Source organism: Cyclopterus lumpus, chromosome 14 (assembly GCF_009769545.1).
Source record: "Cyclopterus lumpus isolate fCycLum1 chromosome 14, fCycLum1.pri, whole genome shotgun sequence".
In the NCBI taxonomy this organism is placed as follows: Eukaryota; Metazoa; Chordata; class Actinopteri; order Perciformes; family Cyclopteridae; genus Cyclopterus; species Cyclopterus lumpus.
Window position 1 is genome coordinate 16,916,938 of NC_046979.1, and position 14,228 is coordinate 16,931,165.

Genomic DNA, 14,228 nt, shown 5'->3' on the forward strand with positions numbered 1-14,228 from the left:
GTTACTGTATGAAGAACCGGGTTAGGAATGAAGGACTAGTACTAGTACAGGTTACTGTATGAAGAACCGGGTTAGGAATGAAGGACTAGTACAGGTTACTGTATGAAGAACTGGGTTAGGAATGAAGGACTAGTACAGGTTACTGTATGAAGAACCGGGTTAGGAATGAAGGACTAGTACTAGTACAGGTTACTGTATGAAGAACCGGGTTAGGAATGAAGGACTAGTACAGGTTACTGTATGAAGAACCAGGTTTAAAATGAAGTCTTACTGTGTCCTTCATTTACAGTTACAGCAGTACTTATGACTTCTGTCTGAATAACAAGATGCAGACATTATTATTCCATTATACATTTTCATGATCAAATTCGCCTTAGTTCCATTTGCTGTTCATTTTGATGAGATCATCTCAGCTGATATGTGATGCCGTATATTTATATTTATTTATATTAAAAACTCTCAGTAAACAGATGTTTACTATGGCTCCTCTTACATAACTGCTTCTGACCTCAATGTGCGTGAGTTGTGCTTCAACATTTTCCACCACATGTGGCATTAAATGACTGGCCAGTGTATTATTGGTACTAGACATGAAATGATGTACGAACATGGACGATTATTAAAGTCATCTGTGAACAATTTTGGTTGGGACGAAAATAAGTAGATAAACAGTGAAGAATAGTAGATGGTTGTTTCACTGCCAAAAATAATCATTTTAAAATTAAATGAATGATCAATGGGTGAGAATTTTTTCTATATATATTTTTTTCTGTTGGTGAGCTGCTGAGCGAACATTTAGCGTGCCTGTAACTTTTAATAGTCAGCTACCTGGCAGATGTCTGCGTGACCAGCTACAGCACTGAGCAGAACACCAAAACCACTTCCTTTTCTTATTATAGTGCAAATAGAGAAGTAAGAAGTATGAGTGTGCCACGGATTTAGATTACTGTCATTCGACATTGCCAGTCGTTCGCTCATCTCACTTCACTCGCAGCATATTGTGCCCATATTCATTTCTACAAAACTTTTTTCTTCTTGGAACTATATCAAGATCACCAACAATGTAAGTGATATAAATGGATACATGCTTTTACTTTGAAAGTAGTCACTAGATTATACTAGTGAGAACTTTTAGAAGAATACCTGTTAATTAGTTAGTGGTGTTGCATGGTTCTGTCCTAAATCCTGATGATAAAAAATTGATATTTTAGCCTATTTTAAATTATGCAATATAAATTATGCAGATTTTTCAAATTAATCCAAAAAATTCATGGCTTCATTTTCAAAATTGTTGCTAAGTTATTTTCATATACCGTACATGGTTGTAATAATCTATACAAATTTTCCAAAAACTATAAGATATTATAGTTCTGCGTTAAAAATGTCCTTTCAGTAAAAAAGTATCAACATATACTTAAAGTACCAAAAGGTAAAGTATTCATTATTCAGAATGACCCATTATATATATCAATGAATTATAACGATGGATGCATTATTGTGTAAGAATTACTTAAATGTTATAGTTTGTAAGGTTACATGTGACTGATTAACTGCTGGGAGGCTCAATCTACAATATTGTACCATCGTTTATTATTTATTAGCTGGTCAATATTTTCATTCTAGTTGCTAAAGCTACAATATATTTGTGTTGGAGTGGAAAGTATAATGTTTGCCTCCAAAATGTAGTAATAATAGTCAGTAGCAGCAGCACAATAAAAATTATGGCTGCACAGCCCCCATAGATTATGTAAGGTGCTACTGTGTCTGCACTGTCTACCAATTCTTCTTACTGTGTTAAATTTGTATTCCAAATCTCATTTTGCACTGAACTGCCATCCCGTGTCTTCTCAGAAACCAACATGAATGGCCCTCTCTTCCTGTTGTACTGCATAGAAGTCCTGGGTCTCGCTTCTGCTGCCGATTTTACGAGCAGTCAGAGTTCTGTCACAACTGCACAAATAAACGATTCACAATCAAACGCAGACGCCATTTTATCAACTTCCCCATTGACCCCGTCTGATCCCACCCGAGTTTCCACCAGCATGCCTGCCACTGTGGTACCCACATCAGGGTTCCGGGGCTCCCATAGTCACAGCCTTTCCCTTTCACCTAGCCCACAGCCCACCATCCCCACCACCACCTCACTTATCGATATGTTTTACAAGAAAGAATGTCTTCCAGTGTTCATGACGGCCGGCGGACTGATCATCGCCTGCACTGTCCTGCTGATTTCTACTCTGCTGCTGATGTGTAAGGTGTGCCGGTTGAGCAGCCGCATCAAGATGCTGAGCGACAACGCTGACCTGATCAGCACCTCCGAATACTGGATGGGAACTGCCAAGAGGAGCAAAGGCCTGCCGGAGACGAACGCCAAGGAGACCACCGTGTTAATGGCCGACATCGGTCAAACGCAGGAGGACGTGGGAGACGGTGGCGCCAAGGAAGAGGCAGCGAAGGCAAAGGAGGACGGCCAAACGGGAGAGGAGGACAAGAAGGAGGTGGAAGACGCGGCTAAGAGCGTGGAAGCTTCCGCGACACCCGTTGTGGGAAATGCATCCTCTTCAAAGCCGCGAGAGGAGGCCACTGATGCCCAGTCCGTCAAAGCCGGAGCAGCCCCCTCCTCTAAGGGCACAGAGGAACCAAAAGAGAAAGTGTAGAGCTGTGTGTGTGTGTGTGTGTTTCCTGAGCACCTGCTTCCCTCTAGCTTTACAACCCCTTTTTGGTAAATAAAGGATGCTTTCTTTCAGCAGCTTTTGCATTACAGTAAGTTGAACAGCTGCGCGTTGCTGCCAAATCTGTCAAACTGGGCACGGAGCATTTCTGTTTAAAACAATGGGTTGTATTTCTCTGTTGTTTGTGTTTTTTGGAATATTGAAACATATTATTTTAATAGTCAATTTGTGTCTCACACATTTAATGTTTTGAGAAGTACATACATGTTTGACATAACCAGACGAATAAAACACCTGTAACCTCAGTCCTGACTTTATTACTTTGCAGCTATGTGTGTGTGTGTGTGTGTGTGTGTGTGTGTGTGTGTGTGCGTGTGTTTTCTTATACTTGCTACATAGTGAGGACCGCATAACCAACAAAATCAACATTTTGGCCGGTTCTCACTTCTTTAAAGGCATGTTTGAGGTTTAAGACTTTATTTTTAGTTTTACATTTCACAGGTGTGTGTGTGTGTGTGTGTGTGTGTGTGTGTGTGTGTGTGTGTGTGTGAGAGAGGTCTGCTTGATTAGCAGGCTCCGGGCAGTGCCACTCAACTCAGAGATAACGCTCTCTTTCACCTCAGCCAGAGCTGACAAAGCCAAACAAAAAACCTTTTCAAAACCCCAATGCGCGGTTGTTTCCGCCAGCTGGTGCAGATATTTGTTCATCTGCTTACTTGTGACGTCATGATGGATGTGCACCCTTCATTAAAACTCTGAATAGTTTGTCCTATCTCCAAGCAGCCCCAGCTGCAACTCCTACTGCAAGGAGGTGGGAACGCTCCGAGTGGCGGTAGCTCTGGGTGATGTGCAAGCTCAGAGATGGGATCCAGTAAAAGCCGTCCTTAGGGAAAGTAAATGTCAAAATACTCTAATGATTGTACATCTGCAGTCAAAGTGATTACGGTAAAACTTCGATTTTAGAGATTTGGAGGACCCCCCCCCTTTCTCTCTGCTGCTATGTGCTAACTCAGCTCAAATTGGCAGCATGTAGCATGTAGCATGTTGTCTCACAGTGGAAGAGAGGGTTTGACGTTGAGGGCTTGCTGTAAGGGGCCAATGACAGTATACTCAGTATTTCGGTGCATGCAGCTTCAGGAAGTATAGGCAGACAAGAGAGGAAAGTACAGAGAGAGATGTGTGAGGAAGTAACAAACGCACCGGAAAAAAAAGGGCACATGCAGGTACATGACAACTGAACAAAGACTGCGGTTGCACCAATCAGGAGTCTGCAGTGATGCCACATTTTAAACCCTGATCGCCGTCTGTATCGCTGTTGAACTGTCCTTTAGAACCCTCTGACGATGTGTAGCAAAAGTACAGCAATGCAGTGCAGCGTGGAGACTCGCCTGTATTGCTGATGACAGGTTTGGGAAGCTGCAGTGAACTGGAGTCCTCTGCAATAAATCTTGAAGGTCAATCTTTTTTTGTGGCAGCGTTTACATTGACACAGGGAAAATAACAACCAATTACGGCACTGTGTTACTTTGTAAAGGGATGCTTTAGATGGGGGGGGGGGGTAATATTGATTTGGGTGATAACCGATAACAGTCTAATTGATTTTGAGTGCAAACAGGACTGAGATCAGCCAATTAATCTAACTGCAACAATAGTTGTCACTATAAATGTAGGAATACATCCTGAAAGCTGCCAGATGAGGGATTGGGGAGTTTTCTTTGCAGCAGCCTTGTGTGCAGGGACCCCTCTGTTATGCGCTCCATTTCTCCTTAGTTACCCGTTACCCCCCTCCTAATACTCCCCCACCCCTCCCCTCCCCTCCCCGCTCACTTACACTGCACAGAGTAAATCCAAAGCCTGCAGTGCCTGATCACGCTAACTCAAAGATCCATAAAGGCAATATCAAACTCTCGGCTCTTCGGGGAGGACAAACTCGAAAGGCGGTGAGGGCAACCTCAAAAACACTCGCACTGGACAAGTGAGCAGGGGTCAAATCCTATGAGGGTACATCAAGCATAGAAGAAGAATAAAGAAGAAAAGAAGAAGAAGAAGAAAAATACCGCTTCAGCAGAGCAGCAGCTGGTCCCGAGCTTGAAAGCAGGAGAGGGAAGAGCGGCTGCCGGACGGCGGAAAAGGAGCAGAGAAAAGTGACTGGAATGATAAGATGAGGAGGTGAGTTATGGAGAAATCTCTAGACTCTTTTCACACACAATCACAATTACACACACACACACACACACACGTTCTGCCACACCCTTGCTCACATACACTGCAGTTTCAGCAGTGTAGGGCTCCTGGCTGTGTCTTTGCTTGCCTTTGCACCAGCTGATGCATGCGTTCTCTGTGGAGTCAATAATACAACCCGTCTATTGAGCTAGTTCTCCTCCTCTGGGAGCCTGGGACTGACTGCTCTGACAACCACTGATGACTGAACAAGCAAACTGATGCCAGGGAAAATGACGACAGGGATTTCTCATCCTTTCGTGATGAACGATGTTCCTGAACGGACTAGAAACATCCTCTCTCAGATCAACTGGAATGTTTTATCAGTTAGAGCAAAAAGGATGCATTTCCACTTGCAGAAAAATACAAAATCCCTGCATGGTTAGGGGGAGTCAGAATGGCATGTAATGTGAATGTGAGCATCTGCAAGCAATGCAGTGATGTGCAGCAAACATTGAGCAGCTTGTGCGTGTACGTACAGTATGCACGAGCCTAAGAGGTGTGTGTGTGTGTGTGTGTGTGTGTGTCTGTGTTTCTCTAACAAATATTGGATATGTCTACTTTTAAAAAAAGTTCAATTGTGACGTATGGGAATGAAAGATATTCTGGCAGAGGGTTGAGCTTCAGAGTAATGATGAAACAAGTTGTTATTCAGCAGAGCATTTTGCAGTCACTGTGCTTCTCCTCCAGATACATCCCCAGTATTCACCATCCATACACAGTGCAGGAATCATTTCACAAGAGGGCGCTGTGTGAGACCAACCCTAACATTCTCCCCGTCCTGTCCCCCTATCTTTTCTTTTAGCAGGCATGAGCTGCCGCAGCTGCCCCCAAGCGAGGCCCTTCTGGGACTCCTGCTCGTGTTGCTGCTGGGGCCGCATGTCTTAGCCGTGTGCCCCTCCATGTGCTCCTGCGGCCGTAGCCACAGGGAGGTCGACTGCTCGTGGAGGGGCCTGAGACAGCTTCCCGACGGCCTGCAGCACAACGCGCGCTCCCTCAACTTGTCCCACAACCGACTTCACAACCTGGACGGCCAGCTCACCGCGTACACCCACCTCCGCCTCCTGGACTTGTCTCACAACCGGCTGAGCCGCCTGCCCGCCGGCTTGCCTCGCTCCCTCTGGCAGCTGCACGCCGCTTCCAACCACCTCCAGCTGCTGGACAAGAACGACACGGTCCACCAGTGGAACCTGCGGCTGCTTGACCTCTCCGACAACAAGCTGGAGCGGGCCATCTTCATCAACAACACGCTGACCAACCTGCGCACGCTCAACCTGAGCCACAATCACTTCTGGACTTTGCCCACCAACATGCCCGTGCACCTGGAGAACATCGACCTGTCCCACAACTTGCTCGTGAAGGTGCTGTCGGGATCTCTGGACCAGCTCCTCCAACTATCTCACTTCTATCTGCATGCCAACCGCTTATCCACCCTGCCATTTGGAGTTTTTGACAAGATGTCATCTCTTAGGGTCATCACTCTGGGCGACAACCCATGGGCCTGTCACCTTTATGCCGACATCACCTACTTACTGTCCTGGACACAGCATACGCCTGCCCGCGTCCTGGGCTGCCCCTGCCACACTCAGCCTGTCTGTGGAGGGGTGCGCCCTGGCAAGACTGGAGGGTGGCACTTTGGCTCCTACAATCTGCCCCCCCTTGCAGCGAGTGCCCAGGATCAGAGCTCCATGGCCCCTGAGGCCAGCGTCACCGGCTGGTGGCACTTTTCTGGTTCTGGCCTGCAGAGCACCCCGCACCCCTCCGAAGAGGCCTCGACCACGCAGCACCAACCCATCGGCACCTCCACCCCGCGACCCAGAAACACGGGCACACGGCTAACTATGAACCCCCTCTCTGCAGACCACATGCTCCGCACTGATTCCGCTGACTCACTCCACGCCAGCGTGGCGTCCTCTTTTCCTGCCACGAGCTTCGTTGCTGAAACGCCCATCAGGGCTGACATGACGCTGGTCACAGACCAGTTCTTTACAACGGAGAGCCCCTCCATCCAGACAAGGAAGACAACCACTCTTCGCACCAGGAGCGTGAGGAGGAAGAATCAGTCGGTTCCCAGCGGCATCAGCAACTGCGGCCCGGCTCCCGCGACCCGCTCCTCGCACCTATTCCTACACAACCTGGGTCTTCTGTCCCTCGTTCTGCAACGAGTCCTGTGAAAGACAAAGACACCTGTGAATTTCCAGCAAAAACAAAGTACTTTCGTGTTTGTATGTGACCTACTTTTCAAGCACAAAGGCCATTTAAAATACAAAGTTTAACAAATGCTATTTCTCAGTGTGTTATGATGCTACTTTTATAATAATTGGCCCAAAAAACAACAACAAGGAAGTACCTTTTCTAACAACACTTTTTACAAGCCTCCTCTCAAATAAAAAATAAAAAAGTGCATTGTAATGAATATAGCTAAGCACATGATGGCACTATACATCCAGGTACCAGTTTCTTATGTAACTGAATGTAGCCTCCTGCTCATCTGCAACTACAGTGTACCCATTTAATGCCAGTCCAGGACACATTATGACCGAAAAAATATTGTGCATCTTTTATTTGTTGCTTTAGTCTTACTGTGGTCATATCTTTTTATTTTATTTTTTATTTATTGCATTGGGTTAGGTCAGAGGAGTGGTCCTTTCTGGGCACAGGGTCCATGACAAGCAAGTGGTCATGCCACGTGCATCACGGGGACCAACTGTGGAGCGAAGGGGTTCCATAGGCGGACAAACGGACAATGTTGCATCGCTATCTTTAACGAACTCTGAGCGCCGAGTATACCGCTTCTGTATTTCTATCACATCTCAAACTTAAGTGTCCTTCATGATTCAGTGACGCTCATGAAAATGATCTGCATGGTGTTTGAACGCTTCAGGAATGCTAACCTACACTGCAATGCTGCCGCAGAGCATTAAAGCACAGAATGCAGTGGAATACGCTTAATAAAACTGATGAGATATCTACTGTTTTGGGTTTGAATTGTTTTACGCCACCTTTTTCTTCACGCTAAACTGCAAGACAGATGATTTTGATTTCAGGCTGTTTTCACTGATAGTCTCATGGGACAAACTGCCATTTCTTCTTTTTCTTTTGTAATCAACGACTACATCTCCCATGAGACTTAGGTATCAACCCTCATGGGGGCTGAAGTTGCTCAATGCTATACAATACATCAAACGGTTACTTATTCAGATTTGAATACGCATAGATTTGGTTTGAAGTGCATTTATTGAGTGAAGGTTCACTAAGTACAGAAGAACTTATTCCCAATAGACCTCACTTTGCAGCTCAGAACAAACACAGTCTTATATGTGGGTCATTGGGCAATCACATGTGTCTAAGTTAGTTTTCTGAAATATCAGTGAAAAAAGATCCACCTACTTTATGCAAGACATAACATCTGATGTATAGCCAGTCACGACATACATCCGGGAAAAAATAGAAATTAATTTCCTTCTTTCTGACTCAGATAAATACCAAAAAACTGGACACATTGACATCATGTTTAAGCTTTACTGAATAAACCCGCTGTAATAGAGGTCAGACAGAGTGAACTAAAACGACTGATCATTTTATCTGCACAACTCTCTTCCTTATGAAAACTCAAACACCTGCTGAATAAATTGGGTGTATTTATAGCTGCCACACAGATGCCAAAACAGAAAGGAACTAGTGGTTGGTGTGTTGGGTATTTATGAGTCAAGGATCAAATTAAACTATATTTATATTCTCTCCTTCAAGTCTCAGTTTCACCTTTACCTTGCATCCTTCATTTAATCACTTGTAACTTATGACATGGTTATCTTATTGAGTTGAGTCCAGCAAAACGGCCAAGTGAATATGGCCAGTATAATACGATAATACTATCAAACAGCCAGGTTTCCTCTCTGGGTCTTGTTTCTGTGACATGAAAAGAGAAAGCGGAGCTACGACTGAGATGTGTTTGACTGAGATATTGTTTTGCCAAAAAATAGAAAAGAAATTTCAGGAGGAAAGTTTTGGTTTTAATTGTTTTTAATTGTCAAGCTGAGAGCCAACAATGCAACCACTGATTTGGTCTCTGTCCTGCTCTTCTAATCCTTAACAAACATGATGTATTTCTTAACTTTAGCTGCCGAACTTTCAAACATCTCTTCAAAATACTGTAGGTGCCAGCGAGCTGGCCTGCTTGCCAATTATTTTCCCAGTAGACCACACAAAATAATATCGGATTTCTCTTCTGGCTCCTCCTAATAACTGACAAGGTGTAGAAGGCTAGCATCATTTACTGCTGTCATGCCTCTCCTCTTCATCTCTCCACCCGGGCTTGTTTTGAGTGAACTGCCTTCTTTCTTTCAGCCACACTCAATAAGACTCAGCCCCAATGTGCTTCTTTGTACCCGGCAACCCCACTGCCCTCTTGTGTTCTCGTGCATTTAAGTCCCCATCAGCTTTATGTATATACCACCGTGTTCAGACGGTGGCATATACAGAAAGGCTTAGAACGTATAGTGTATTACAGTCTTTATGCAGGCAGATTGCCTCCGAGTGTGCGAAAGGAGTTTATTTTGTTTATTTCCCCTTTCTTGTGTTGTTTGAGAGCACTGCTGTACAACCAAGCTATTTGAGTTTGGAATTGAACCTTTTTTCTTTCTGACACAATGTGCAGAAATAACAGGCAGCCCAGAAAGCAGCCTGTGGGGGTCACACAGTCTTTCCCTTCAGCGTGAGAGGCCATAAGGCCACTGTAGTAGGTGGTGAACCTGACTGTGACTGCAGACTCACCACTCCTGAAAGGAACACAGGAGATGCGTCACTTTAAACCACCTCCATGAACACACACACACACACACACACTAAGACGCACTAATGACATCAGCTCCTGTTCTGATTACATGTGCTCGAGGTGCCCTCTTGTGGTGGCGGGACAGAAATGAATGTTTATCCCAAAACATTAGAGCTGGAGATCATTCTTGGAGAGATTGTGTTTCTCGTCAGGACACAACTTGCCCCTGATGAAGATTATTCTCAAGGACGTAAAAAAAACAAAACAAGAATAATCTGTTTAGGATGCACACAGAGAGTGGGCTTTTCTGCTCGGCAACATGTGTGAGTCCACTGCAATGACAGGATAATTCGACGCACCAAACATGAAACGAGGGTTTAGATTTTGAATAAAATGCATCTAACGACCATGGCGGACCGAAGCTCACACACATGCAGATGTGCACTGACATGCCCTGAAAAGGCCTCTGCAGCCTGCTTGTGCCTCAAACAATGGCTGCCAATCTCGACCTCCTTAGAGCCTGCGTCACAATATCAATCGTGCACCAGAATTAGGCTGGTGCCCCAACCGAAGGACGCTCAGATGTTGCAGATAAAGTTTATCCGATAAACCTAATCTGTATCGACTGCTAGGGTCCATATGCCGGGGCTCGCAGCCTCTTTGAGCCAAGAGCGATGTTTTCCAGTCTGGGCACTGATCAGCTGAAAGGAGAAACGAGTCGGAATCTGGAAGAAATAACAAGGCGTATACTCCAGCAGCCGGAGGACTGATGAGACAGGGAAAAAAATTCAAACCCTGCAGCAGAGCAGGAGTGGGGTAGGTGGGTGGCCGGGGGAGCCGGAGGGAGGGTGTGTGTGTGTGTGTGTGTGTGTGTGTGTGTGGGGGGGGGGGGTATCTCTCGCTCTTGTCTCACAAGGCAAGGTCAGTGTTAAGGTCGGTGGTTGCAGAATAGGAAATGGTTGGCAACTGGGAGAATAAATGGTGGCAGCCAGTTAGGGGGAAAGTAAATAAGGTAAAAGGCAAAGGAGAGAGAAAAGGATGGTAGAAAAAAAACAAAAAAACATAGAATGAGCCGGAGGACAGAAAGCACCACTTAGCTGGTGTGTCCGGCGAGGCCTGCTTATTGTGTAATTCTAAGCCTCTGGAAGATTTAAAAGAAACGTCTGAGTCGTATAGCATATGCACAATATCATATAAACAAATTCAGAGAGAGTGAATGAAACTGGGCACAAGGTAGTTCTTCGGGCCGTGTTAGTTTGTCTGTCGAGCAACAACAAATGCAGCTGTGCTGTGCATGAGTGTGCCTCAACCCTCAACACTGTTGAGCATGTACTGTAAAATTGCATGATAAACCGGAGAGCATTTAAAAAAAATGTACTTTGACAGAGGATGGGGGGGGGGGGGGGGGGGGGGATTCGGGGAGCTCAAAATCAAACTCAATTTAAAATCCCCCAAATGAGATTGATATAACTTACATGACTGGGTCTCTGCATGGGGAGGGTTCCACCACTCCCTCTGTCTCTCGGAAAGGCCAACATGCACATCTTCCTGCGCACTGCTGACTGTACAGGTGATAGGATGGCTCCTCGCGGTGCTTTAATGCCACCCGTCATCATCTGTAACACACGGCGCTCTCCGATGTCGTTCAAAACGGCAGCCAGAACATTCCAGGGAGCAGCAGGGGCATGAGCTTATCTCCCAGCCCAGTGGAGCAGGTAAACGATGTCGTCATCGCCCACTTGTGCTGGAGCCCGATTGGTCTAAAGAGCCCCACATGCAGATGGGCTTCTAAAACTCAAAAAGAAATGGAGACTCGCTCGGCCTTTATTGTCACAACCGAAGTGTGTGTGTGTGTGTGTGTGTGGTTGGAGTGATTCTGCAGAACTGTTCCCATCTGCGATTATATTGTGTTATACCTTGAAGGTGCTTCTGGGCACTTGGTACAAGGGAATACAGCATTTCTCAACGCTTACAAGGGTAGTTTGCAGGATTTAATATAACGGTTTAGTTCTTTTTAATAATGTGGACGTCTGAATATCACGGGGGCCCATCTACCTGGAATATTAGTGCGCAGCCTCTGGCAGAGCTTAATTAACTCATCTGCGTAGTTACAGAGGGCATAATGGGGGAGAGAAATCACTCATCACTAGAACATCCGTCCCCACTGATCTGACTTCAAACAGTTTCTCTGTGCGGTAACAATCGCACACACGGTCCCAGTGATCCTCACATATCACGATCAGTCGACGCCGCTTTCCCACGACCGCCCATTGGAAAGCTACAAATTCATTAAAGTCATGGGTTTACAATCAAATGTGGCTGAAATGTACTCTCACAAGATGCTAAGCTATCCTGGGCGAGATGAAAGAGCAGGTCGGCTGCAGTTTGGTGGATGGCTAATTCCTGAAATAGGACTGTCAATTATGCATGTCTCGGTCCGGCTCCCTCCCTGCAGTCTGAGAGGTGCTTTAGCTCATGCAGCAACGGAGAAGCAGGGAGGAGAGGACACTAGAGGGAGACAATTTGTTCACATCTGCAGCCTTCTCAACAGCTTCTCCTTTGGATTCTGAATTCCAGTGTAATAGGCCCTCCAGAGGTCCACAGAGATCAATACCAAATCATTCACAAAATCCAAAGGATCAAATTAACAACGTCTCAAGAGCGTTTGTATAATATCCCCAACAAATTCATGGAAGTGATAGGAGGTATTTAGTCTGAGCTGTCTTTTAGTGTTGGATTAATGTATATTGGATTCCTCTGCGTGCCAGTGCATGCTCAAAACACATGGCGGGCCTCGGCGAGAGTCATGCAGATTGTGCATTAAAAAAGGCAATAATCCCCAAACACTTCAGGTTTCACTATCATCACCACCCGTATGCATGTCTCCAGGCATTCAAAGGTTAATATATTTTGGTGATTCACAAACAGATTACATGTAGGAATCTGTGCGGGGGAAAGGGGGTTATACATGATCCAGGAACAATTTCTCCAAGGTCAAGTGAGGATTCTGAGGGTGTAAAATGATTACTGCAACAGGAAACAGGATGGCTCTTCTCAAAACAGCATCTCATAACACTGTCAGTGAGTCTATTGCTTCTCTCACTTTCTTTTCCCCCCACAGCTCTTTCACACACTATCAATTTTACTTCTCTCTCCATCCCTAAATCCTCCAGTCTTCATGCAAAGGCTCAGTTGGTTACAAGCTTCTTCTTCTTTTATTTTTCTTTCTTTTTTCGCATGCTGAGTTTCCTCTCTATTGAGAAGGGGGTTCATCTTTCAGCACTGAAAGCGAGCCACAGTTGCACTGATGCAACTGTGTGATTCTAGAAATCGTTGCATTGTCCTTGATTCGAAAAGCCAAGGGTGAATTATGATTCAACACGCAGATGAATTAAAAGCTTGCGGGATAGAAAAAAAAAGAAATTGAAAAAAAAGGTGTCTAATACTTCCTATTCTTCATCCTCTCAATAATCAGAACGTCTTCGACAGCTGCCACCTTTACAAATGCTTCCAAGCCGCGGTGGCGTTCGGTTTCGGGGAAATCTGTTTGTTCATACTTTGTAGAAAGATACACACATCTTCTCTTTCCTCCTCACTCGATACTAAACGCTCAGCTGCTCTGAAAGCATAGCTGCCAGAGCGCCTATACTTGCTTAAAGAAGGATAAACATGTTGGGCACTTTCATCAGGCGGTGGTGGCCGCTCAGATTAAAATGGAGAACAGCGCTTTATTTAGAAATCTATACATTTTTCTCCTTCAATCAGTGTGAAAAAAAGAAAAAGAAATAGGGACCTGAATGTTCAACTATGTTATCCATGACATATGCAAGGGTTGTTGACGACATGTGATGGATTTGAAAGAGAGCATGGGCGTCTGGTTTGGCGTCCTGCTGTTTTGGGTTCACAGGTGCTATAAAAACGTCACACCTGATATAACTTTTCCGTCACGTCTGACTTTGCACTCTTCATGGTGCAACAACAATGAGCGGAAAGGCCCCGATAACAAGGTTCAAACGGCAGAATAATTCACAACCACAGTGTGAAACCGGAGACCCTAGTGTTTTTATTTGAGCTTAAAACAAGTTGCTCTTCATGTGTTAAATCCACTGTGATTTTTGCACACCTTGTGATCGCTTTAAAGCATGTTGTTCCTCAGAGCTCATATTCTGCATCAATTCACAACCTCTCTCTCTCTCTCTCTCTCTCTCTCTTTCTCTGCAGCTGCAATTTTTTATTTTTTTATTCCACAGTCACATTTTAGGCATATGCTGTAGGGTACTGTCACCCATTTGACAACTTATAGAACATGCAACAGTAATATAATCTTGAATGTATCGTCAAATGGCGTGGAACAGAAAAAACGTGCAGAGAGGTGTCATATTTCCATTTTCCTTGTCACTTCCGTGCCACGAGGAGTTGCCACCATTTGCCTCCATAGCTTTTGTTTCGGAGATACAGACAGCCGCAATGTGGGGTGTCCCCAAACTAATGACAGAGCTTTAGCTGTTAAACTGTCAAAAGTCTTGTTATTTGGGTTTTATCTAAGTCATTGTTTCAAAAAC

At 45.0% G+C, this 14,228-nt stretch overlaps 1 protein-coding gene across 1 annotated transcript; it reads left to right on the forward strand.

The window, feature by feature from the left end:
* Window positions 1-4,833: 4,833 nt before the first annotated feature.
* Window positions 4,834-7,726, forward strand: LOC117742885 (oligodendrocyte-myelin glycoprotein-like). The gene is made up of 2 exons (XM_034550534.1): window positions 4,834-4,841; window positions 5,698-7,726. Exons 1-2 carry the CDS (start codon window positions 4,834-4,836, stop codon window positions 7,064-7,066), a joined length of 1,377 nt encoding a protein of 458 aa, XP_034406425.1. The 3' UTR covers window positions 7,067-7,726.
* Window positions 7,727-14,228: the final 6,502 nt, after the last annotated feature.